This window comes from Lynx rufus, unplaced genomic scaffold (genome assembly GCF_022079265.1).
Source record: "Lynx rufus isolate CCGP_SWC_20201006 ecotype Redwood Valley unplaced genomic scaffold, mLynRuf1.p SCAF_3, whole genome shotgun sequence".
Lineage (NCBI taxonomy): Eukaryota > Metazoa > Chordata > Mammalia > Carnivora > Felidae > Lynx > Lynx rufus.
Genome location: NW_025814845.1, coordinates 156,230,315 through 156,257,923, shown reverse-complemented (window position 1 = coordinate 156,257,923; position 27,609 = coordinate 156,230,315). Strand labels below are relative to the sequence as shown.

Sequence of the window (27,609 nt, the reverse complement as noted above, 5' to 3'; positions counted from 1 at the left end):
ACCCGAGTGTGGATTCAGACGAGACAGTAGAGCCCTCTTATATTTAAGAGAGCTTGTACTTCTCCCTATTAACATAGTACACCTATATAGAATGCAGTTTCTTCAACCAGGGATTCTCACTGAGTGTAAATGAAGGCTGAATTCCCCAAGTGCCACTGGGCCGAAAGCTGCCTCTTTCCCATTTAAAGCAAATGTCCCGAAGCTGGCCGTCACTGTCTCATGAACGATAGTGGACTAGAGTCCATTTTGCCTGCTGTAGTTGAAGTCGGCTTCATCGAGTTGGGATTCTGTAATGTTTGAGAGTTTCGTGTGTGTCCGCCCAATCTCTTCAAGGGCACAGGCCAGGGAGTCAAGATCACCATCGTGCTGATGACGAGCTTCCCACAGGTTCAAAATGACAGCGGATGGACTACTTTGTGTAGCAAAATAAGATAAATTCCTAGACAGATTTGAAGAAACAAAAAGAATAACAAAAAATGAAAATAGAAATAAAGGAACAAATAAAAATCACTATAAGGGAATTAAAAATGAATTGCAATGGATATTACTACAATAGGAATAGGAGGCTCCACTATGGCAGGTCTGGAGGCACTGAACCTGAAAGCTCAACTGTGGAATGTTGCCAATGACCTTCTTATCTCCCAGGTCCTCACCTCCCTGGACGGGTGTGTGTGTGCGTGCGTGCGTGCGTGTGTGTGTGTGTTTTTCCCTCTTGACCACCTGCTTGAAAAAGTTCATTCATTAAGTTACACAATGACATAACTCATTCCTATTTTCCAAAATATCTGACCCCTTTATCTCTCCCTTGGTAAACAGAGGACTGTCAAGGTTTTATCTTTGATTTCTTCTTTCTTTCCGAGGTGAGCTCATATACTAAGTGGAGTAGTTATCAACTCCAAGCAGACAGTGTTTAAATTGGCACCTCCAATCTTACAGGTTAATGTCAGCTAGTTACAGATCTCCAAATGACCTTGAGAGTGCCTGGATTAGCTATCTCTCCACCTCCTCAAACTCAATGCATCAGAAATTGGTATCCTCTCCATGCCTCCGAATTGGGCCCCTTTTAAACTATAACAGGTATCCTAGTAATTACAAATGTCCTTCTAATCTCTCACACCAGGACATTTATTTTTGACTCTTCCCTTTATATTGTTGCTTTCTTTTTGACATACACATCAGCTCACATTTCCTCTACATTCATGCTATGTATATGTAATTGATGCTCTATCATTTTTTGCCTGAATCACAGCAAAATCCTTGTAGATCTTTATGCCTGTAAAGTTTCTAATATATCCTGAATTCTATTTTTTCAATGACCAGGTATTACTCTCCTTGTTTTCGATGCCTTCCTCTGTCTGGCCCCACCTAGGTACGGCAATATATATTTTTATTCAATCTTCCTTTGCCCTCTGAGCCATTAATGCTGACTTAGGTAATACTTTGCTTCTTGCTTTTATTCAATCGATTCTCTCCATTTGGAATACCCACTTCCTGTCTTTACTCTCTGTTTATCAAAATCTTACACCCCTGCAATGCCTGGTTCACTTCTCTACTCTGCTCAAAATGCTTTATTTCTTCTCTGAATTCTGTCACTGTGCTTAAATTTTCATATGAACAAAGTGCTGATATATTTCATGTGAGTTTTGACTACCCAGCATGATTACGGACACCTGAAGAGAGAGGATCATAGCTGATAATCTTCTGATTCTGTGACAGTCCTTATCCTAATACGATGACAGGTGTTTACTCAATATCCATTGTCTGAGTAATTGATTGCTATGAGCTTTTTCCAAGTGACATGAGATCTCCAGTGAAAACAAATGGTAACCTTTTGGACAATGACTTTGCTATGGCGAAGACTAAGACAACACAAAAGATTAAAGGTCACAGTTTTTCGTAGGCACTTTTACAGCACAGATAGAAATGTCACCTCTGGAGAAATTTTGATAAGTTGAACAGATTTTTGAGAGTCAACCACGAATTGCCAGTTTTGAGGATGGCACAATTTTCCATCACCACATTCAGCATATAATCACAAAGTGGACTCATGTAGCTAAGAGCACTTGGAAGAGAAGACCAGCTTTTAAGGGCACATTACCATTTACAAGCACCACACACACATCCAGTAATTCCGAGTGAATAAAGGGCTACTCAAAGATCTTAAGGGACTGCTTAAAGCTAGTTGGTTGCCACGTGGCATTATTTTATCGGGGTGCTATATATACTTTCTACTACATCTGAATCCTTAATTGAGAAAGGGAGAAGGCCAGCTTAAAACTATTCTCTCTGGTTTCTTCTTCAAATATAGTTATTTCTGCACTAATAGAAATGGCAAACCAAACTCTGCATGGGTAGTTGAAGGGATCCCAGTTCCTCTTGTTTAAGAACTTTGTTTTGAATACTGTCCCTTCTACCTGGTCATGGGCCAGTGTTTGCAGAGAAAGCTGCTATGTCTCCAGGTCTGGAAGTAAATTGGTACACCCCTCCCAACATTCAGGCAGAACATGAACTGGAGGACTAGCGGAGAAGAAGGCAAACTGAGAGACTAAGTGTGAGTGAACTCTTGGGCGGGCTTGTGTGACAAACTCTTCCCATGTCCTTTTTGAGACTGATGACCATAAACATACATTTGTTTCTGGAACGGGTAAATTTCTCTCCAATGTTGTTTCAAAAAGAGAAAGAACAGCAAGAACAACAACAAAAGGACAGATTTTTTATCATCCTATTGAGGGCTTATTTATAGTTTGTAGTTTCCCTTGAAAAACAATGGACCAGTGTCCTGTGGGACAGACTAGAATCTTGTGATCCTATTACCCCCAAATTAAGCTTTATTCGATACCAGGGGTTGACCAATGTTTCTGTAAAGACCAGATGGTAAATCTCTTTGACTTTAAGGGCCACACATGGTCCCTAAAGCAGCTACCCGACTTTACTATGGTGGTGTGAAAGCAGCCACAGACGATACATATGAATGAGCATGGCTGTGTTGCAATAAAACTTTTTCGAGAGACCCTAAAATGTGAATGTCCTGCAGTTTTCACATATCACACAATATTCCTCTTCTTTTGATTTTTAAAAAAATTTTTTCCTGACCATTTCAAAATCCTGAAACCATTCTAGCTCCTGGGCTATAGGCAAGCAGGTGGTGGGCCAAATTTGGCCGTTAGGCCATAGTGCTGATCCCTGTCCTATGTTTTACGCCATAAGCTAGATTTCCAGTAGCTCTTTGAGAGAAGATTGGACTGAAGTTTTTGTTTTGTGCTGCATTTGAAAATAAGCATCCAGAGTGCCAAAGTCATTGAAACCACAAGTCACACATCCTGCCTCAAGCACTTTGAGAGCTTTGTGCTCAGTAAATGTTCAGGGACCTTTGACATTTTAAGACCTGACAGGAAGACCCGGCTATAAAAATGCAATAGTGAAATTTTGGGAGAGGCATGCAGAATGTGTTTTGGAGGTTGGGATAAATCTTTGTCCTAACACAATATTAAAAATTTCCATGAATCTGTGGTGGGGGTGGGAGTGGGAAGGTGTTCTACCTGCCTAGAGGACCAGGGGCAGAGCTGGAGAAGGACTCCTGCCGGCCATTTGGTCCTCACATGTCCTGATTTGTAGGGTAGACACCCGGGGCTACAGGAAGCCGAGTAGTCAAAAGAGGCAGAAATACAACTTTCACTTGGCACAGGTCTCTGAACATATTATAACAAGTGAAAGGTGCTCTCCAAAGCGTCGCTCAGATTTATTCTCTATGCAAGCACATTCATCCTAACACACACAAATCTCAAATTCCACTAAATCTTAGTAGGTACATGCAGGATGGTACCAGTCTTATTAAAAGTGATTCAGTTAGCTTTGTGATAAACAGACCTCCCATTAAGTTGCATTTCCCGGTCTACACCGGGAACAGTTAGATATAAAAGACCCTAAAGTCCCAATGCAGTAGGCTGTTACTCAAAGATAGGCGGGTTATTTTAACTATTTACATATGTGCAAACGCACTGGTTTTTTGTTTGTTTGTTTTGTTTTGAAAGTTGGTATACCATGCATCTATTGGGTTTTTTCCATACTGCCCTTTTGCAATTATTCGGATCCCAGTCTGTGTGACCCATTTGTCTTCATAATGGCGGTACATTTGGACACCAGTAGGTAAATTCACACACAATTTAGGGAATAATATTAATACCAGAGAACAGAGTTCATAGCAACAGTTGGTATTAAGTAATTTTGTGAGTGTCTTTGAAACCAGAATATTTAGCAAAAGTAGTAAAGTGGTAGCCCTGAATTTAGGTGGATGCCTCAAAATAAAACAATGTTTTTACTTTCCCTTTGAAAACTGTTTACAGAAGTGAACGTTTATTATGCTGGTCTCAGATGTTTCCAATTGTTACTTTTTTATGCTCTGAACTTTGGGTGACCTTTTGTGGTAGCCTTTTTGAATTTTGATAGACTGAGGTAATTTTGAAAAAAAATTAAAAAAAAAATGTTGTGGTGTCCTAAAGATGCTGCCTACTATGCAGGTGAGATTGCTCTCTAAATTTTAGGAATTTACTTTAGAATCTTTCTATGTCTTCAGGTCAGTTCATTTGTCCTAAGCCTTGTAGATTCAATGACTTTATCTTTTCTGTCGAAACTCCCACCGAAAAGAGCAGAGAGAAACTACAAAAAACTCATGCTGAGACAGCCGGATAAGTTTATCCATGCAAGTTCATTGAGTAGTAATGGCTTATGAAATTCAATTTTGTTTTGTTGAGCCTATATGCCTACTATGTACCTGAGTTCCCGGTTGGGGGGGGGCAATTAGTTTATTACCATGATTAATTTCATCTTTCTAAGACTTTGCTGTTCCCATCCCTTATCCCCAATTAGAATCCCATGCTTTATGTGGAAGCCAGGAGAGAATTGGGAGCATGAATCTATCTTAGCAATTTCACTAGCTAGACACAGGCCGACCCATAGTGATTGATGTATACAGTCAAAAACTGAATTTTTACACAGAATCCCAGTTTTCAAAACACATCTTCAAACTCATGACCATGTTAAACTAATAATGGAAATTAGGTTAAATTTGAGGATTTCTGGAAATAGTGACTCGTGCCTTCTGTTTTCTTCTTTTGGGGAAGAATTAAGGGCCCCTGCTAAAATTCTGCCCTCCAATGTCTTTATACACTATTATACCTTGGGCTAGTTTTTTGAAAAGGAAAAGTGGCTAGGCATCCATTTGGTATGAATTTAGAGATACCACCTTTTCTTTAGTACTTGAAAGCAGCATTCAAATGTAAATGTCTTTGGGAATAGTAACCTCTAAATCTTCAATCAGTTAGCAAAAAGATAACAGTAATAGAGGGAGGTGAGTGTCTGAGGCTCAATCTTAGCCCTGGGGAAACGCACTGAAGGGCAAACTGTACTGATGCTGGAGTTGGCCTGGCTCGGTGTTCTTCTATCTGTGTGTGGCCCTTTCATTCTGAACTGCAGATGACAAACTTTCAGTTTCTCAGAATCCTGCTACCATGGGGCCGATCTACCTATCTGCAAGCTGTAAGCTCTTCTTGTGAATGGATTTCCTACTGAAATATAGTTGGGGACCACATTAGAGCTGCTGCCGCTTAATGTCTTTAGCACAGAAGACATCTCATACCAGGTGCATGCCGTGAATGCATTCAGAATTTAGGATTTCACCCAACACCTTTTTAAGCAGAAGGGGGCAAATGCACCTGTAACAAGAGGGCACCAAATAGGTTTATATTCTACAAACTTGCCATTTACATCTAAGTCAACTGACGGTTTTTAGCTTTTAAAAGCCTATTTTAAAAGTATTGGGATGCCTGGATGGCTCAGTCGGTTAAATGCCCAACTCTTGGTTTCGGCTCAGGTCATGATCTCACGGTTCATGGGTTCGGGCCCCACGTTGGGTTCTCTGCTGATGGTAGGGAGCCTGCTTGGGATTCTCTCTCTCTCCCTTTCTCTCCACCCCTGCAACTCCCCCCTGCCCCTCACTCACTTGCTCACTTTCTCTCAAAAGAAATAAATAAACTTAAAAAAAAAAACTTTAAAAATAAATCTTTCTTTCCAAGTGGGCTTGTAGTACAAAAAGTGAAAACTAAGTTAAGCTGCCTATAATAAATTGGGAACCATCATTACAGGAACAGCGTAGAATCCTACTGCTAGTGCCAAGGAGGGAATTGAAACACAGTCCTAATGAAAAAATATTAATAACCATGCTATCATCCTAATTGTCTCATTTAATGAAAGCCTCTTATGTGACCAAAACCAACCCTCCATATGGTTCTTTCAATGCAAATAGCAAAGCCATTCACACTGAACGGCAGTAATTGGGCACCACACAAGCATTTGTCTCATCTATCGAGCTCTCATCCCCAAACTTCAGCCTCAGTGGGTACTCAACAAACAGCAAAGCAGCTTTCAGGATAAAGCAAGTGGGTGTTTCCTTTTCCAAGAATAAGTAAAAGATGGACGCCATGATGAAACCTCTGTCTATTGCCCCCTGTGCCTTCAAAAAAAAAGGGAAATTGTCAGGGGAAACCCACGAGGACAGGATACAGGCAATTAAAACCAACAAACCAATATACTGAGTTCCACTCTGTCTTGCCCTCAGACTGGTGCATCAATTCTTTTAGGGCCATTAATCTGACGATGAAATTCTGAAATTCCTCTTGGGGTTTCCTTCTGCCAGTTCTGTTACCTGGTTCTTGAAGGGGGAATGGCAAGGATCTTTCTTTCCTTCTTTGCCAAACATTTAAAGACCTGGAGTTCTCGGGGCCACCAGTGAGCTGCCCAACGAGATTCAGGCCAGTTGCAGACCCTGGTTTTGATTCTCCAGTTTCATTCCTGACAGGATGAAATTGTCTATGACAGTGTGTCATGTTTGGAAGTGAAAGGCCATGAAAACTACCAAATCACATTTCTAGTTTTCTTTACATTGGGATATATCAAGGAAAAATGGGTCTCATTTAAACTGATTTTCCGCACTCGATAACCCTGAGCCATTTTAAGCATCCTGAGGGTGAAGGAGAATGACCACCATTTGTTTCGAGAGGAAAGACCACTGCGCTAATGCCGGATGAGGGAAGAGTGAAATATTTACACTTCTCTCTTTATGGTAATACTCAATATGTGTTTCAATGACGCTTCACAAATCATTGAAAAGAAACGGTTAATCCCTAAAGGATACTCTAATGAATTGGGTTAAAATTCTTTGTAGAATTTAATTTTCTCAAATGATGAAAACATCATCTTCAGGCATACTGATGCTGCCAAGATTTTTCAGTGCTGTTTGAGACCGCTCTTATGAACTGGATTACTGAGGCTATAAAGGGGCCTTGGCATGGTCATCTTTTCTGAAAACTCTATTAGCAGAAAGGAGGAGAGCCTATTCCTTCAGAGCACCAGCACAAACTCGCCACTTGCCTAAGAAGGAATGCAGTGCCCTTATCACCAACCCCTGGGGCTATAGGGAGCGTGGCTTTGGTTCTCTGGGAGGGACCTGAGAAGTTTCTTTTCCATATTGCCTTTAGGATGAACACCTGCCACTTATAAACCATATACAGCTTGTTCATGGCTACACTGGTCCCAGGTTGTCTGCTTCAGCTTCATATTAGTGGGCATCTTCATGAGTCATTGACCTCCGTGGAATGAAGCCCAAACATCCACCACTTTGCTGTGTTGGGTCCTTCTGGCTTCACTGTAAGGGCTCTTCACAGTTCAGACCCTGCAGAAGTCTCCTGGGCCAGAATCAGAAAAATCTGATTTGGCTCACCATCTCTTGCCTCCAAGGACCTGTGTAATGCTATCCCCCTATATATTCACTTTCCTTGGAAGAGTCCTACAGGTGATTTTTTGGAAATGACAGCCTCACATCCATTCATTTTCATTATTTTTAAATTTTTTTTTGAGAGAGAGAGCATGCGCACAAGGGAGGGGCAGAGGGACACAGAGAATCTCAGGCTCCATGCTCAGCGCAGAACCCGATGCTGGGCTCGATCTCATGACCGTGAGACCATAACCTGAGTGGGTCTCAAGAGGTGGGTACTTAACCGACCGAGCCACCCAGGCACCCCTCACATCCATTTTTATTACTCGAAGGTCAAGATGTGTTTGCTAGCCTCTAGCCTGCAGAACCAAGAAAGCTGAGTTTGGTTTCATCAAAGTAAATCCCGAACCACAGGAATGAGAACATCTAGTCTCAATGGTCACTGCGTGGCCATCCTCAGTGGCCTGCCTGTGAAGCAGGCATCCCGTATGGATTTTGTTCTCTTCTCCCCTCACCCCAAGTGGCAGCTGGCACTGTGACTGTTCTACTTGTAGTGAATTCTCAACAGTTATTCCAAGATAGATTAGGAAGCTGCTCTGCGACCTTCGTCTGTCCTTTTGCACTGCCCTCTGGCCATTTCACTGTTCCTGTGCATCCAATTAAACGGGTGGACAGAGGAATAAAAGGAGATGACCTCAATATGAGAAGATTCTGTTTCTCATTAGATGTCCTGGTGGAAAAACTAGTTATATAGCACTGCTTATCAGCCATGAGGTTTGAGGAATTTCATTTGCTCACAATTGCTACACCGTCACCCATGAACGTTAACATTCCAGATGAACTCTTCTAACCTCTGCATGAGAAATATGTTTTAGTTGACCCTTGAAAAATGTGGGGAGTTAGTCGCCCCCCCCACAGTCGAAAATCCAGTATAATTTTGACTCCCCTAAAACTCAACTACCAATAGCCTACTGTAGACGAGAAGCCTTACTGATAACATATAAACAGTGAGTTAACACATACTTTGAATGTTAACGTTCATTAGACTATTCTTATAATGAAGTCAGCTAGAGAAAAGAAAACGTTATTAAGAAAATCCTAAGGAAGAGAAAATACATTCATAGCACTAGACTGTATTTACTGAAAAAAAATCCTATATAAGCAAGCCTGCGCAGTTCAAGGGTTCAACTGTGTTGCTCAAGATTCAGCTGTGTACTACTATGAAAAACCGTTAATAAGGTGTAATTATGTGCTTCTCTCCATCTTGGCACCCTTTCTTCCATCTCGCCTGCCTCCTCTCCGCTCACACTCTCGTGTCTCCTGCACTTTATCCAGCATCTGTTCCCATAGCAACATGGTCAAGCTGGCTATGTTTTCACAAGAGTTTCTGGAATATGAAAATCATGAGGCCTTAAAGACGAATGATCTAATGGTAGAATTTCAGCTACTGCTGCAGAGCTGAGGGAAAAGACAGGAATCCTCCCTCACATCAGCCGTGCAAACTGTCTTCCTTTGAGACCCATTCTTATTCCTGTCAAGTCTGTTCATTAGGAAGGAAGTTTCTGAGGTCAAGTATACTTAGTATCCGATGAAGAAGTTCATGTCCTTCATTCAAGGAAGGATTACTGAGTTTCCCCTAAGTAGACAGTATGGTCTTGGTGGGTTTAACTGTAACTTATAAAAAAAAAAAAAAAAAAGTGTGGTTACAGGGGTATCTGGGTGGCTCAGTCGGTTGAGCATCTGATTTCAGTTCAGGTCATGATGTCATGGTTCGTGGGTTTGAGCCCCATGCAGAGCCTGCTTCGGATTCTCTGTCTCCCTCTCCCTCTCTCTCTGCCCCTCCCCCACTCGTGCATGCTCTTGCTCACTGTCTAATATTTTTAAAAAATTTTTAAAAAGCATTGTGACAATACAAAGTGCTACCGAAGTTTAGACACAGGAGGATACTTCTGGCTGAAGCAGCTAGTTTCCGATACTGATCTGTTCGGCATCTGTTCAGCGATTCTGCCCACCGTCTACTTCCTTTCCTGTGACCAATTCTCCATTTCGCCGTGCTACCCACCTAGCCATCCCAGGGGGCCAAGAGCCCTGAAGCACAGGGTTACTGCAGCTGAACGTAGAGAACAAATGTGCCACCTCAGCTTTGAAATGCAGCGAGTATGGACCCTGAGTAATCGTCAAAGTTTGCTCACAGAATCTGTAATTGCAACTTTTATCTCTGACATTCTTTGCTCGGCGGTGTGGCTTATTTAGCGTGATCCGTATGCCAGGCAAGTCGCAAGGCCACCTGTGTTGCTGCCTCATAGCACACACTACTGACATTTCTCCCATTCTCGGCGATTGCTAAGCCTTTCACTTTATATTCCCAGTCTTCCCCCCCACCCCCCATTCAGATCAAAGTAGAAACTTGTTTGGCAAAAAGGCAGATTATCATCAGTGACATTTGCATTTTAGCAAAAGGAGGGTACAAGAGCATTTTCACTGGCAATAAAATAAAAGCGAATGTCTCCCTCCCCTCCCTTTGAAAACGTTTCTTTCATGATTTGAGGGCGACTGCTTTGCTAGCTTTTCGATACTTCTGGAAGCTGAAAGGAGGGGGAGAGTCAGGTAAAAAGTGCTGTCACAAGATCAAGGACGGTGAATTCTCTAACAGAAAGTCTGTGTGCTATGGGACAGCTCTCAGTGATACTGGCACATATTGACAATATCAGATTTTTGTGTTTTAACACACGTTAATGATCAGTTCCATGCTATATTGTTTGCAACCCTAAGAGAGGCCAGTGACTTGGCATTATGCAGCAGGAAGTTGTGACAAATGACATCTGAAAATCCCGTTCCTCTCTGTCACGTAGATTTCTTCCCACGTAGGAGAAGCTATATTTTTTGGTATAATAATGAAAACCTAAAAGGAACTTGACGATTTCTGCAAAGTGAGAATGAGCTAATAACATGGTACAAGGTGATTTTCAGTAGTCTTTTCTTTATTCTGCTTCTGTGAATATGTTGGTGGCCTTTCTGCTGGAACCAACCAGTCTGCAGAAGAAGATTCTATGCTGTGTCTGCCCCCTCTCGCTCCCCTCAAACTTGGTTGCTGAGCTGACTGAGCTGAGAAGCCTCATCTCCAGGTGTTGCTCTGACTGAAGCGACAGGATCCTATAGAAGTTTTACTAAATGAGAGCAGATTTACTTAAATAAGAGGTGAGCAAACTCCGTTAGGTTGCCTGTTTTTATAAATGAAGTTTGTTAGACAAATCAGCATAGCTGTGTTGCACGTATTTTCTCTGGCTGATTCTCACTGCAGAAGCAGAGCCAAACGGTGCTGAGTAATTACAACAGACCCTATATGGCCTAAACTATTTGCTCTCTGGTTCTTTAGCAGAATAAAGTTTTGCTGATTCTCAATTTAAACCATTCTCATTCCATAGTTAGACCAATTTTTGGAAGGTTAAGCTTGAGAGTAAAGAGGTAGGCAGGACATGCCATTCACTGAAGTTGAATATATTCACCAAAGAAGATGTAAAGATAGTAAATTATATCGACCCATGCCATCCTAATTTGCTATTAGTGAAAACTGCAAAAAGTGACACTGATTGAAAACCAACCTTTTCTGGTCACCGTGTTAGAAACTTTCCATAAAGTAGGCTATTTGTATTCCTTATGTCAAGGAAATTTATTATTTTTTAATGTTTATTTATTTTTGAGAGAGAGAGCAAGACAGAGTGTGAGCGGGGGAGGGTCAGAGAGAGAGGCAGACACAGAATCCAAAGCAGGCTCCAGGCTCCGAGCGGTCAGCACAGAGCCCGACGCGGAACTCGAACTCACGGACCGCGAGATCATGACCTGAGCTGAAGCTGGACGCCCAACTGACTGAGCCACCCAGGTACCCCTATGTCAAGGAAATTTAGGCTTTCCTGGAGAAGGGCTCTTAGGGCATACCCAGAGCAAGGAAACAGGCACACCCGGTGTTCACACTGGATGATCCTGGACACCGGAGGGGCAGTGCCCCTGTGCGGCCACTTCCTGCTCATTAGAGCCCAGACACAAAAGGTTGTTTACCTCAGTCTCCCATTTTGAAATGCATTTTCCCTACTGTGGAAGGGCCCAGACTGATGACTTTGGGGCACTCTCTGTACCTCTCGTAGGTATCCTATAAGTGGAGAGTAACATGAAATGGAACATGTGCATATTCAGCAAACGAATGACAGCATCATAGATATTTTGTGGCAATTATTTTCATGTGAATGGTGAATTAAAAGTCATCAATTCTTGGGGTGCCTGGGTGGATCAGTCGGTTAAGCATCCGACTCTTGATTTCAGCGCAGCTAGTGATCTCATGGTTCATGAGTTCGAGCCCTGCATCGGGCTCTGTGCTGACAGCGCGGAGCCTGCTTGGGATTCTCTGTCTCCCTCTCTCTCTGCCTCTCCCCTCTTCGTGCTCGCTCTCCTTTTCTCAATATAAAAAATACAAACTTTAAAATTATATATATCAAAATTAAGAAAGTAAAAATCATCAACTCTTATGTTCAGAATGGATTAGGGAATTGATATAGTTCAAACTGTATGATCTGCATTTGCAGAAAAAGGAACAGGGCTGCTAAGCGGTGTGCTTTGGCAGATTGGTACAGGTTATAGAACCAGGGATACCCTGCGGGTCCAAGGCCCATGTCCCCCCTTTTTTTCTTTGTGAACCAAATTCTGTTCTCTGGGCTGGTTTTTCATTCTTGTCCCTGTGTTGATCAGAAAGTGAGCTTGACATAGTCATGGTGTGCATGGGTTATAAGTGTGACATCTCCTCCTTTGTCAAAATTGCTGGGAAATATTCAACCTAATTTTTTTCTTCCCTGTACACTCATACGTTTCTGTATTCTTTCATTTTCAATATACGACTTTCAAGAATGTATCTATTCTTTCCGGGCTTGCCTGTCTCTGCAAATTCCGTTTTCTTTTAGCAGCAATGCCTCCTCTCTTGATTTTCCTCTCTCAGCCTGACTGCTTTCTAGTTGGGTCCCCCCTTCTTGGATTCTGGATCCCTTTTAAACTGGGGAGTGGCACTCTGTCATTTCTTGGCAGACACCTACCTCCCTTTCAGAGAAGAAAGTCAGGTAGGATGGCTGTGAAAATAAAGAACAAACCATGGAAATGACAGAGCAAGCCAAACAGTAAGAAAGGAAGGCTTTGTCTCAAAAGAAAAAAAAAAGTACCAGAGGAAAAGAGAAAGAAGATGGTTCTGGCAAAACTTGGTCTGTTTTCTATTCATTCTGGGGCCGGAGGGGCGGTGGGGGGAGAGAGGAGTGATTGGGGAGAGAGAGAGGTATTGCCCTCTCCCTGTTGGTTATCTTTCAAGCTGAGCCAAAGCTGCCCGCCCATCAGTGCTCATAGGAATGGCATCACTCTTGCTCCTTCTCATCGCAACTAATAAAGCCCTACCCTCTACTGCTCTGCTGTCACCCACAAGGTTAGCACAGAGTCGAGGGTCTGGTGAAGCAGCAGGCCACATTCATGTGCCTGGGCAACCTGCTCGTTTTAAGTCCTCTGCCTTCCGATCTGGGAGCTATCATCCTCAAACGTTTAATACTGAGGCACCCGCTTTTCAGGCTGGCATGTCCCCGTTAAGGGTTACGTACGTAACGCTTAAGGTGACCTGATGATGGGAGGTGTGAGAAGCTTTCTTTGTTTCTAGACCACTGGTTCAAGACTGTGCTGGGATCTCCCACAAGCACCAAGAAGACAGAGTCTGTACCCCATGTGGGTGGCCAGTTAGCCAACCTAAAGACGGGACCAGGACCAAAGTTAAGACTTTTCTATTGTGTCCCTCAAGGCAGAGTGGGTGGAAGGAAATGCCACACAGTGTCCTGTTGTTGTTCTTTCCCCACATATGAAGGCAGGCCTCACATGAAATACGACCAGAGGAATCTACAAAGAAATCAGGGCCTGGAAACTGCATGGATACACCCAACCCACTTTGTTTTTCAAAACTCTCAGTGACATCCTCTTTCAGAAGTTGCCCCCGATTACCTGTTGATGCTGTTTTTCTGTGCTAACATCTGCCAGTCCTTGCCTTTGGCATTAGGGGTATCGAATGTAGCACAAATCCGCTGTCTGATGGAGTAGGGAATTTTGAAGGCTTTGGGGCCAGTCTGTGCAGGGAAAGTGCTGTCCTCTTGTGCAAAGAAAGTGATGGTTTCTCTTTCGCTCTACAAACAAAGAAAGCATGGTCAGGTCTGAATGGAAGCATGACTGATCGATACCGTTACTTTTTTATGAAAATCTATTAACACCATGCACAAAATGCTTGCCTATAGTGATGGGCTCTATAAAATACACTGACACGTTCCCCTTTCTTCTAAAACTGTAAATAACTTCTCTAGTAGCCTGGTGAATCACGTACTGGAGATTTACAATGTGGCTTCCAATCAGGGGAGTCATAATCATCAGCCTTCTACATCCAAAGAGATGTCAGGTGACAGCAGAATTAAACCTTTTTTTCTTTTCTTTTTTTCCTTTGTCTCTCAGAGATATATCTAGAATCAGTAGGAAGAAGCCCCCAAGTGACAGATTTTAATTCAATGTAAGGAATGACTCTTTGACAGAGCTGACCTAAGATGAACGGGCTAATCAAAGGAGCTAGCTGGGCAGGTACCTGTCACGAAAGCTACAAAGGGGAACTGATTGTATATTGATCATCTCAAAGTTTGTGTTGCCCGTCTGAGTCGAGAAGTGTGATTCCATAGTAAATATTTTGGTCTTGTTTCAGAATGACATTGCTTTGGTAACACGTGGTCAGTGATGAGGTCTAGACTAGCCTGAGGACTGGTGCCGGCTGGAAAGCTTCTGCCTGCTGTCTGCCCAACCCGCTTCTGATTTAGAGCTCTCTGATGAGGACTGGTTATTTCCATACATACCAGCAATCGTATCCAACATGAGACCATGCAGACATCCAGCAGATTGCAATAGCTGCTGATAAATTTATATGAACCAACAGAATTTTAAAACCTGAAAAGTATCTAACTGAATCACGCCTGTGATTATGATGTGTTACAAGACACAAGGGATTCTACAGATGTAATTAAGGTCTCTAATCAGTTGACTACATCCTGAGCAAGAGGTATTTTTTTCTGGGTGGGCCTGACCTAATCAGGTGGCCCTTAGAAGAGAGAAGCAGCTCTTATCTGGAGGCATCTCTCCTGCTGGCCTGGAGGAAAGCAAATAGTCAGGCTGTGAAATGCCTATAGAGTAGGACATGGGGTGAGGACCTGAGGGCACCCCCTAGAAGCTGAGAGTGACCCCAGTCCAATAGCCGGCAAGAAAGTGTGTACCTCATTCCTGACAGCTTCCTGGAGGAGACATTTGGGTTGGCCTTGAAGGATGAGTAGTCATTGATTGAAAAGAAATTGAGTGGGTAACTAGTTATTTTAGGCAAAATGAGTGATTCTTTTCTGATATGTTGGACGGTTATAAAATGAACCAACTCAGGCTTCTTACTGAACAAAAGAGGTTATGAGGAACATCATTTTGAATCATGGTTTGTAAAATTTCTTTTAGCCTTTAAAAATGTAAATCAAGTAAAAATAGTTTCCTTAAATTTCCTGACTGAAGGCAGGCTGATGTCCTTAAAAAAGATGGTAGAAACTAGAGAGGAAAAAAAAAAGGGATTCTATGCAAGATAACATGGTAGCTGTCACTGGGAAAGGGCATCAAACAGTGTTAACATGTGAAAATGTGGCTTGCCAATGAAAACTGAAAACACTGTATGTGTCCATGACAAAGGACTGCAATAGAATGGGCTTTGGGGAGCTTTTATGGCCTCATTGAGTTGATCAAGCTGACCAAGCTCTGACGTTACTGTTGGCAGGGGAAAGGCCACCCTGATACATAGTCTTCAGGACAGAGGTGGTTATGACTGCAAAGCGAAAAAATGTTACAGAAGACTGACTCTTCAGGCTTTTTTCTCTTTCCTACACTTTAATAAGTGGGCCCCCCTTTCTCTCGTAAAGTTTCCAAATTTCAATATTTGCCATGCACAAGGATGACACTTTATGTAACATTTACGGTGCGTTCTAAAAGACATCTGGGCCACGTAATAAGAATCCTGTAGATACATCACATTTTCTGATTGTTTAAATTAAATATGCAAAGGAACAGCAGATTTCCATGCTCTGCACATCTGAGATAAGCGGCTGCTACTTGGCTAGCTGGGGAGTTGTAAATCAACGAGAAATTCCAAGTATTATGTCTATTTTGTAACAGAAAAATCATCCCCCAACCTTCCACCACTTTTGGAAGAAAGATAAGAGAATTGCTTGAAGGGAAAATTGTAAGTTCCCATATAAGTTCTTTCTCTCCCCCAAATGGTATTCTTCAATATTATTCCATCAATAAGGAAGGATGTAGTAAATTACTTAGCGATTCCTTCCTTCTCTTCACGTTTAGTAAAATTATTTTGCTCCAGTCCCCAATTTTTAGATCGGTGATACTACTGCTTTTACAGACTAATCAGTTGGTGATCCTTGTTAGGTAATTCAGTGAGGTTACATTTAAAGAAAATCAACCTGCTTCTACAGATTGACCCAATAATGGGCACTCTAAAGAACAGAAAAAAAATACATTATCTTGATCACTGAAATAATTTTTAAATCTGAGAATGGCATGAATGATTATATTCATGTGGAAAGCCATTTACATGAGAGGCATGGAAGAATATGATGGATATGAGGCTGAACACTAAGAACCACAGGCCTTCAAAGAGGATAATCATTGCGCTGATTTAGATATTTAAAATAAATATTTTACAGATCATGATACACGTATATACGTATCTCTTTTACCTCTCCTGTTAAATTACCTCCATTGTTAAACCCATGAAACAGACACTAGGACATCCATTAAAGTTAGGAAGATGCTGAGGGCCCTGTGCTTAAATATGCAGGGATTTGTTTTGGGGGATGAAGGGCAGATGATTAAAAAAAAAAAAATTCAGGTATCTATTGAAAGCTTCAAAATATTTATTTCCTTATTATTGTTAATATTGCTATTTTTAATCAACAAAACCCTAGTTACTAGTTTCTTAAAAGCACCTAATCACTAGCTTATTAAAAGCACCTTTGGCCTAGAGGTTATAAAATATGCACTTTAACACCTGATCTATTATTCCCACCTCCCCGATCAACAGAGGGTCATGTCTAGAATGTATCTTGTCTCCACCGTAGGTAATCCCGATTTTGTAGCACTTTATGTATCTTCTTTTTTTTCTGGGACCATCTGTCACAAAAATCCAAGACATTTTTAGGGAGAAGGGGATGCTTTGTATTCAACTGGATCTATGACCAGACGTATGCTTCTGCCAAGAGTGAAACAATTCTAGGGTTAGAAGGATCATGAGTGATCGTTCGCTCAAGACCCTTCTTTGCAGGAGGACTGTCATGTGAGAAATCTATTCTGTTCTTGAAGACTTATCAAATGATCACTTATTCCAGCCCATGCCATCCTTCTACAGTCTTGAGGAAAGAACTTCCCAATTTTCACCTACTTGCATACTTAAAGATAAAATTTTAATGGTGTCATTTTTGTCACTAGTGCCTAAGGCCACTAAAACAAAGGCTTACGTTATGGACAGGGCCCACACTCAGGACTGCTAAATTAGACTTCCTTGACTGAGATCCTGAAGTAGTCTAGTATGGAAATCCAGACTTTGACCTTGAAGGCAGGTATCTCCGTTGGGAACTCTGGCTCCCCATTATTCATTTTATCATCTTGGACAAGAAGGTTGACCTCTCTGAGAATGTTACATCATGTCGAATTGTGATAGTATGGTATTTAATCCACACAGAGTTAGGGTGGTTATATGTGAAAGCACATGAAATGGTACCTGACATACAGCAGCTTTCAAAAGTTCTTAATTTTCTTCTTTTTTTTTTTTAACTTTTTTTAAACATTTATTTATTTTTGGGACAGAGACAGAGCATGAACTGGGGAGGGGCAGGGAGAGAGGGAGACACAGAATCGGAAGCAGGCTCCAGGCTCTGAGCCATCAGCCCAGAGCATGACGCGGGGCTCGAACTCACGGACCGTGAGATCGTGACCTGAGCTGAAGTCGGACGCTTAACCGACTGAGCCACCCAGGCGCCCCTCAAAAGTTCTTAATTTTCTTCTGACACAGAAAATAACAGATTTGCCTAAGAACTATGGTTTATTACAAAGAGATGGGGATGTGCTGGGCCAAATGCAAGCAGTAACACTTGAAGTGATTAATAATGTGATCCTTCCAAGACCAAAAGGGTAATAAAGCTTCTAAAAGGCATATACAGAACGGATGGTGGTAGCCCAACGGTGACTAAGTATTTTTCTGAGGCTGGCCTCTTATTATCAAGAGATACTGCGATGTCGTCTTTTTCAAGGCATTGCAAAGTGATTGTAAGCTTGCGAAGCATTAGACAAGGAGATGGAGAGTAAAGGGCATGATTGTGTTTATTAGCTCACTTTCCTTCCATGCACTTTGCACTCCAAAAATTTGTTTAAGCAAGGAGCAGAGGTACCATGATGTATGGAGCCTATCACATTCCTTTTACATAAAGATTTCCTGTAATAGCAGAAGTTGGTCTACAATATTGTGAGCGCCTTAAAGAATAAAAGCCCCTTAAACGTGGAATTGTTTCATTGACCTGTGAATAGACGTTTAGGGCAATTTGCATCAGAGGCATCTTCATGTCCTGTCTTTTCACACTTGCTTCTGAATATGAGAAGGAAAATCTGCTTGGGCTTTCCTTTTGTGTTTATGTTAAAACTTTCCTAAAATTTTTCATTTTACTTTGAAATGTATTATGTTCAAGATGCCATGACTGTTCAAGAAAGAGACTCTAAAAATATCCTATCCTACCTTTCTGGATCTACCTTTCCCATCAAAACTGCTTTAGCACATAATGCTAATTGGCAATAATGAATGCAAATACTGTACAAACATGTCAGTTAAGACAGCTATCAATTTTGAGGTGCAATCCTTTGGAAAGCCATCCACTCTTCAGAAAACCTATTTGGGGAATTAGCAAGACTCATCTTGCGTAAACAATGAATTAAAATGAGAATGGAGAGAAGTGATGATTGTGTAAGGCTACGAAATTGAGTTGTACGTATATAAAACTTATTACGCCTTTTGCCAAGCCCGAATGAATAAATATATATTATGTATATATTTATACATATCTGTGTCTGTACACACACACACATATGTACATATTCTACTGCTGAACAATAGAATGTGCTCGTCTCCACTAGCCAGGGATTATCTTAAGAGTTGCTCAGAAAAGCATTCCATGTCTCCCTTCATTCTGCATCTCAGCTACTCTCTCCCTCTCCCCTCAAACAACCATTCAGGAGGGAATGCCGGTGTCTACTCTAGAAGCCCAAGTCTACAGCCACGAAGCCATTCAGTGATTTAGGTAAATCAGAGCCATGGCAGACATCAGGTGTCTTTGTGCAAAAACTCCCAAGTGAATGCCCCCCTGACTCCCATTCTAACTCTGCCCTTCAACAGTGACACGACCTTGGACAATACCCTTTCCCTCTCTGCAGTTCCATTGCCTTACTTTGTAGAAAGAAACTTCTATCGACTCTGTCGTATGTTATAGCATCGATGAATCTAGATTTAATGGAAATGGGGCTCTGCAGAACCCTGAACCTGGAGGATGTGAAAAACTGTAAGGCAGTAGGGAACCAATCCCCTGAAGATGACTTCTGGAAGACTAGTGAGAACCAGCAGAAAAACCACCCAGTGGTGACCTTGTGCTTCTTCATGGTATGTATCTGCCATAACGTACCATCAGCCAATGATGACTCTCTGGTCCAGGCCCGCAGTGGACGATTAGATTGTTTGTGGTTTTGTGTATAAAAAGCCCTGTAGCAGTTCTTTCCCCAAAAGTGTCTCCACAGAGCCGAAGCTCTGACGCGTTGAGTTGTTTCGCTCATCGGGGAGCTCAGCTCACTCCTGAGCCTGAGAAAAAGTTTATTTGCCCTGGTCGGTAATGAGGATTAAGAGCGAGTGCATTTGGAAGCTCTTTTACAACCTATGTAGCACGATTGAAACAGGCGCATTACTCTTACTGTCCTTTAGAAATGGAGTCAAGAGTGCTGCTATGAACATTGGGGTACAAGTGCCCCTATGAATACTACGTGGCAATGAGAAAAAATGAAATATGGCCTTTTGTAGCAATGTGGATGGAACTGGAGAGTGTGATGCTAAGTGAAATAAGCCATACAGAGAAAGACAGATACCATATGGTTTCACTCTTATGTGGATCCTGAGAAACTTAACAGGAACCCATGGGGGAGGGGAAGGTAAAAAAAAAAAAAAGGACGTTAGAGTGGGAGAGAGCCAAAGCATAAGAGACTGTTAAAAACTGAGAACAAACTGAGGGTTGATGGGGGATGGGAGGGAGGGGCGGGTGGGTGATGGGTATTGAGGAAGGCACCTTTTGGGATGAGCACTGGGTGTTGTATGGAAACCAATTTGTCAATAAACTTCATATAAAAAAAAAAAAAAAAAAGAAATGGAGTCAAGTGGTCGTGCAGACCGAGGACTCACCTCTAGGATTGATGTTTGCACTTGGAGGATCTGTTCATGGCCTTTGAGCTGCCGGATGCAGATTTTGCAGGACAGCTGGGTGGTGGTGGGTGTGTAGCGCTCCAGGGAGAAGGCACAGTGCAGGGGCTGTTGGTTACTGCACCACACGCGGGAGAACGGTACCTCCTGCGGGGAAAAGGGGGGAAGAAGAGTCGAGTGGCATGCAGAGCCCGGCCGAGATGGCTGGTGAATAGGAGAGACTTAAGAGCGATAATTATGAGGATGATGACAGTGATTGCAGCAGAGATAATTGCCTAAGCGACTTTGGTGGAATTGTTGTAGAAATAATGTTCCAGCATATGCCAAGCAGCACAAAAAGTAATTAATGTCAATTCCAATTGATAACATTTGAATTCCAAAACCACAGCGCAAGCACTCAGATTTCATTTGGTGACACACACAATGAGAATACTATCAAAAATTAATCCTCATGTTTTTCCACTAAAAAAAAAAGAAGAAAAAAAAAACATTCTTTAGAAGACTCCAGTGGTCCATCCTTCTCCCTAAGCCTGGAGTAGGATGATAGCTTTTCACTTTAATGAACATTATACTAAAGAACAGACCGATCAGAACTTACCCCAACACCACAAACTCATACAACTGTATAAACAGGCCACAATACTGCTAATGTAACCAGCAAAAGAATTTCACCCAATGCCAATCACATACACACAGACACACATCCCAGAGAGAGACACAAACACACTGGGCTGCCCACAGCAGTCTTGTTTGCCAACTCCTCATTCACACAATTCAACTGCCAACAATTATGTGTATAGTGCCCGCTAATGACCAGACGCTGTAGAAGATAAACAGTAAAAAACGAGGTTCATTCTCTACTGTCATGGGACCTACAGATAATTGAGTGTGGCAAAAGCAATTTTTACTAAATGAGGGGGAACATAATAAAATCTACATACACCACCCTTTCCCCCTGACCCCTTACTTGCCAGTGCTAGCCAGTGCTGCTCAGGCACGTGGCTTTACAATAATGCGAAGCAGAGGTCAGTCGTTGATATTCTTTATCTAAAAGGTCTCTCCTTCCTACTCAAATCAAGCTGAGATTCTTGGCAATGAGCACAGAGGCCCAGCCTCTGATAACGTTCGTCTCCATCTTTTTCTTTTTCTCATCTCATGAATGTGCTTTTCACCTGCTGCTATTAATATAATTTCTTCCAATATTGACACTGACGGGTGGCAAAAGATGTCTCAAGTTTGGACATTTGATACTCTTTAGTGTGACTGGTGATGAAGCCATCACGGATTATAAGACCAGGGGCCATGATTAAAATTCAATTTGCTCACTTTGAGGAACTTTGAGCTCGTTTTTTGTGAGCTCTGATGTGCACACTGGTTCCTAATTTTCTCTGCTAGAAGTCTCACGGATCTGGATTTGGGATGCTTCCTGGGGGAACCAGCAAGGAGGGGCGGGCTTTGATTTTTGCCCACTCGAAGAGCAGAGGGCTCGCTTGGGGCAGTCTGAGAGAAGAAAGTCGCGCACTAACCCCTACCACAAATCCCGGCAAGAAGCATAAGGGCTTTGTGGCTTTGTTTCCTTTGTTCTTCATCCTGAGCCAAGGGAGAGGCAGTGGGGTTTTGTCTCAAGAAGCAGAGACAAGGACTGAGAGAAGGTCCAGTTGGGGAGGCCCCTGGCAATCTTTGGAGGAAGTCATTTTCCCAACAACATGCGAAAGTGACTTTTCACCTGCACCAAATCCCACACCAGATAAAAGAAATAATGATACGTATTTACAAGTTCTACCATTTCTTCTTGTTCAACCCAACTCTTTTCGTGCTTCTCCTCCTAAGGCTTCTTCCATTTTGTAAACTGTGGGCAACGCTTACTTCGTATCTCAGCCTCCCATACTTCTGTGTCTGCTTCCTGAACTCTTCAAGGTCCTGTGTGCTCACAGATGCCCACTGCCACCTCTCTGTGGAGAACTCGCAAGAGCTACGTGTCTGGAATTTATCTCATTATTATCCATCACCGACATTATACTCTTCGTCACTACAAATCATTTTATTTGGCCTTTACTATCTTCAAAACTGACTATCACCATTCACTGTCGTTGTCCTTCTCCAATTTTCCTATCCCCATTAAGGATCCTCATCTCTCCTCATTAGAGCTAACTGTAGTGACCCACTCCCCAGTCTCCTGCCTTCAGTCTCCACCATACTGAGCTAATGAGGGGGTTAGGGCTTGACCATAGAGGGAAACAGGAAGCAGCGGATTGGCGTTCTTCAGGAAATAGCATTGCAGTATCTTTTTTACCTCTAATCACGAGTGGGGGACACTAGCGTTACCAGATCGCCTGGGAACTCTGCTTTCATTACAAGAATCCTTTGCATGGGGGCCCTGTATGGCCCCCTGATGTCCGCCATATTAAACAGTCTCAAGGGCGTCCATTATCTACGGTCCCATTTCATTTCAATAGCCCTCAAATGGACTCTGCTTCAAATCAGTACACTTTTTATAGAGTTACTTTGCACCGTCCCCTTTCATGAAAGTAACTATAACACGGGGCTCTGTGGTTAATAGGTGCTTTTGCCTAATTAAGAACACTAAGAAGGTTTTTGGTTTTTTAAACTGAAATTTGAGTAGTTACAGCATAGTAAAAGTTGTTGGGCTTCAGGGCCAGACAGAGCTGAATTCAAGGTCCTGCTCTTAAACTGCCTCCCCCCCACCCCTGCATTTTCTGCAGTGGATTTGAACACTTGATAATGCTTACCTTCCTAAACAACAACAACGGCACTGACCATTTATTACTGAAAAGTGTCCTCTCTGGTATCATTTGCTACATTTCTTATATTTTCTCCAGTAAACATTGCAAGAAAGGTAATAGAATAATGCCCACTTGTAGAGATCATCTTTCCTCGCAGAGAGACATGAGACTCAGCACACACACAAAATCCTCTCTTTTCTCTTTACGTTCCACTGCACACAGTGAAAACATTTTAAAAACCTGATTTTAAGACTGTATCAAAAATAATATATATATATTTAATTGTTGGCTCAAGTAGCCACTGCCAGTAGTGCTCGACAGAACATTTCAAAGTAATGGAATTAGAAGTAATGAAATTAGTGTGTTTTCAGGGCAATCATCTTTGCTTTTATTTATTTATTTAAAAAAAAACTATCAAGATGCTCACTGAGCTAAGAGGAATGTTGTCGCAAGTAATATGGGAGGACCAAGTGTAGCAAAGTTATGGGTGTTTAAAGAATTCCGGAAATGTTTTCATTTTGATTCCCATTATAATTAGGTTCCTAGCAGATGGAGAGAATGTAAATCACATCCTAGCAGGAGACAGACACTGGGTTGCCCAAGACACAAAGCATGCTGAAGAGACAGCTGCTTTTATCCTAGGGAGGTGAAAGCCTGACTTTGTGTTTTGTAGGATTAAAAAAAATATTGTATACTGTTTATTGCAGCTTCTGTACCCTACAGTCAGCAAGAAATAGCGGAATGTGTGATTAAGTAGCACCTAGGTCCTGCTAACCGATTGAGAGCAGAGTTATTGACCTCCTAGACGAGGTCTGCTAAATCTGTGGAGGGGACGACAGCATATCTCTCACTGGGGTCAAGTCTCAAAAACCTGAGAAGAAGAGAAGGGATACTGGTATTTTTGCAGGGGGAAGACTAGAATCTTTCCTTTGGATCAAAGTCAATGGGTGCTGCTGTAACCAGCTCTCCTAAGAACTCATGTAGCCTTCCTGGAGCCATCACAGCTGGCCTCATGGGCAATAAGAGTTGTAGTACAGTATTTCATTAAATGTAATCCTCCAGAATCTAACCCAACAAGATTTCAAAGCTAGTTGGTCTGCCTATACACAGGGTCTCCTCACACAGCTCTGGATCCAACCTCAATTCACACTGTTCTAAAAACATTTCTCATGCAGTTGATTGATGTCCGATAGGGCAAATATTCTAGGCAGTGTGTATCTCCCAGGCCTGAAAATACTTGGTAAACTCTACCTTTCTGAGAAGAAGAAAGTAAGGTTTCTTATGAGAGTAGGCATTGGGTACCAATTGGAATATGTCGCTTCTCAGATTCCTGGCTTGAAGTTAGAGAAAGGAGGAGAGGAAGCCCAGTGGTCTTCCACGTGCTGAGTTGGGAGATGGCAGAAGATGACAGGGAGATTTACCAGTTGAAGGAGAGACCTATAAGTGATGTCAGGAAGAGTGAGATTTTCTGCCTCCGTAATAGCTCTTGGTTAGTTCCCATCCACTAAGCCCTAATGAAAAGCCATTCTCTATCATCCACGCCAAGTTTGTCAGTACACATCATGTTCTACATGAGGTTCAAGCAGGATGAACACACACCCTCCCCAAAGTGCTGACATCTGATGCCTGGAGCAAACACAGCATGGCCGTTAAGACCAGCACAATATGTATTCACATAAGCAAGGGGATTTCAGTGATGATGGCAGGGGCAAGAAAACTGGAGGCTGAGGTGGTGAGGGGGGAGAAAAAAAAGGAATGGAGCAGAAAGCCATTTGTGGGTAAGTAAAATGGAGTGGAAATGAAAACTCAGTGGCAAACCTCTTGGTGCAGAGAAAATTAAATTATTTCTCAGCCTTCCAAGACTCTTGCAAATTATGGTCAATTACAGAAGGCAAATATTTATCCGAGTTCCCAACGTCCGGGCAATCCAACCCATCCTGGCAGTAAAGCGTGTTGGGTTTCCTTGTGAGCCAATGCCCTTTGGCTTTGGCTGGCCCTGTTGTATCCTCTGAGGTCCACAGGCTCTTAGCACCCCCATGCCTTTCCTGCCCTGGGCTCCCCGTGGCATCCCTGGTGTTGGAATTACTGTTTAAGTGCTCGTGCAAGATGATGGTTCTTTCATCTGATTTTTTATCTCTAAACATTAAACTTGATAGTTACTTTGGACTGAGCCACTTGCATTAGATCCAGTGGAATGCTGCCTTTAAGCCTACAAAGGTTAGTACAGAGGAGTTTACAGGACTATCAGGATTTGTAACAGTGCCCTAAAGTTCAATCTGGACTGGAAACTTTGAATACTGCTTTCCCAGATACAGAAACACCTAGGTCTCAGAACATCATAAACAATACATTTATTCACAGAAAACCTATTGCCATAGGGAATGTGCCCCCAAAAAGTTGTTTGGAGCCACGAGATGCTCTAATTGCCCTGAATGTCCTGAAAGAGTACACAGAGGGGCAATCCCCCAGGTAATGAGAAGCCTGTAAAGTAAACAGGAAAATACAACCTTGTCCAATTTCAAAACGGTGAATTTTCGAAGGCGAGAGCATTGGTGGTTCAACTCTTTTCTAACGCTCGTGGCTCAGCCAAGGTTTTTCTCTCCGTGATTGGCCTCGTTCCCATTCTGACAAGCTGGTTTACCTGGTGCAAGCTTTCTCCTTCCTTCCTTCCTTCCTTCCTTCCTTCCTTCCTTCCTTCCTTCCTTCCTCCCTCCCTCCCTCCCTCCCTCCCCCCTTCCCTTCCCTTCCCTTCCCTTCCCTTCCCTTCCCTTCCCTTCCCTTCCCTTCCCTTCCTTCCTTTCCTTCCTTCTTTTTTTTTTTTTTTATGAATGCTGCATTACCTGGTGCAAGCTTTCTCCTTCCTTCCTTCCTTCCTTCCTTCCTTCCTTCTTTTTTTTTTTTTTATGAATGCTGCATGGATGGAAAGGTTAAAACCCTCCAGGGCTCTGCAGGCTATGTTGACGGACACAACAAAGATGTGTGAAAGCCTCCTGTGATTCCATATCAATATGAGCCCACCAGAAGCTTTTCCAAAGTTAAGGACATGTCCTGTCACCTGAAGCACAGATGACTTTGGCTTAAGAAACTCTTGTGGACCAGCAGCTGCTGCTGCTGATGGTACCCATCACTAGGAATTTCTAGAGAAATCGGTGGCAGGGTCCCACATGGATAAGAGATCTTTCTATGCTAAGTAATTACTCAAATTCCCTAAAAGTCATCTGAGAAGACTCTAAGCCATTTTGCAACATTTAAAAATTCTCTGATATGGAGATATGTGAACAATAATATAGAAATATCTTTATATGTTTGTAAAGGGATTCTAAGAGGCATTCTTCCTTAGCCTCTCAGTTCATAATTTCTTCTTCCCACCTTGCCCAACATACATGACAGCAAGCACTTCATATATTCAGGACAAAATCTCTTGTTCCTACCTGGCCAGCCCGGGCTCCCTACATCTCAAAACTGTCACCCTTAAAAGCATCGACCTCCAGGGGCGCCTGGGTGGCACAGTCGGTTAAGCGTCCGACTTCAGCCAGGTCACGATCTCGCGGTCCGTGAGTTCGAGCCCCGCGTCAGGCTCTGGGCTGATGGCTCAGAGCCTGGAGCCTGTTTCCGATTCTGTGTCTCCCTCTCTCTCTGCCCCTCCCCCGTTCATGCTCTGTCTCTCTCTGTCCCAAAAATAAATAAAAAGTTGAAAAAAAAATTAAAAAAAAAAAAAAGCATCGACCTCCAGATCGTTTACTGCTGACCAGGATGAAAACAATGTCTCGTAATGAACTGGTTTTCATAAACCAACCTCCCTTAAGTGGGAGAAAATTTCCATTACGTGGCATCACGTACCTCCCCCCCCCCTCCGTTAGAAACCCGTGAACTTATGACAGTATGATTAATTCCCTGTGTGTAGTCCAAACTGCTGCATTTCTGTGACAGTTTTGAGGTTAAACCCATACTTTTAAAGGAGGAGGTTAGTTAGGAGTACCCTCGCCAGGGTTTGTGACATGCTTGTGGGTTAAAGCAGAGCCATTTCTGTTAGCAGCCCATCTGGCCAGTACCTGGCATGCAGTGAAGGGTTTAATCCTCCAGAGGAACGGGGGGATGTCAAGGACAGAGATCTGAAGACTAAAGGTATTCCCTTTGAAATGCAGCAACTTTGGTTCTTCCAGAAGCTGTCCACCTTGATGCCTTTCATCTGAAACCACTTCCTATAGGGCAGGGAAGAGAAAAGAGGCACAACAGTGAAGTATCCAATTTCTGCCACGTTTCTTTCCATAGGTAGGCATGCTCACTCCCAGGTGTCTCCCAGAAATAGACAGCATGAAAGACACACACTTCTTGTATACCCCTCTAGCCTTGCAAGGTCAGGACTAAGGATGAAAAGCTGCTAAGAAGGATCTGGGCAGGAAGAAATGGTTGCTTTCCATTATTTGCACTGCTTAGGCTTCTAAACATGCCATGCCTTTCTTTAAAACTCAAAGACCTCCCCTACCACCAGCAAACAGTTATAC

At 42.6% G+C, this 27,609-nt stretch overlaps 1 protein-coding gene across 1 annotated transcript in view; it reads right to left on the bottom strand.

Annotated features, from left to right (window-relative positions):
• Positions 1-234: 234 nt before the first annotated feature.
• UNC5D (unc-5 netrin receptor D) overlaps positions 235-27,609 on the bottom strand; it is a 545,977-nt gene continuing 518,602 nt past the window's right edge. The window contains exons 14-17 of the mRNA XM_047092087.1: positions 27,157-27,306; positions 20,343-20,507; positions 13,784-13,962; positions 235-439 (exon numbers count right to left, since the gene is read on the bottom strand). Of these exons, the coding sequence (XP_046948043.1) occupies positions 235-439; positions 13,784-13,962; positions 20,343-20,507; positions 27,157-27,306 (699 nt within the window). The remainder of the gene's footprint in view (positions 440-13,783; positions 13,963-20,342; positions 20,508-27,156; positions 27,307-27,609) is intronic.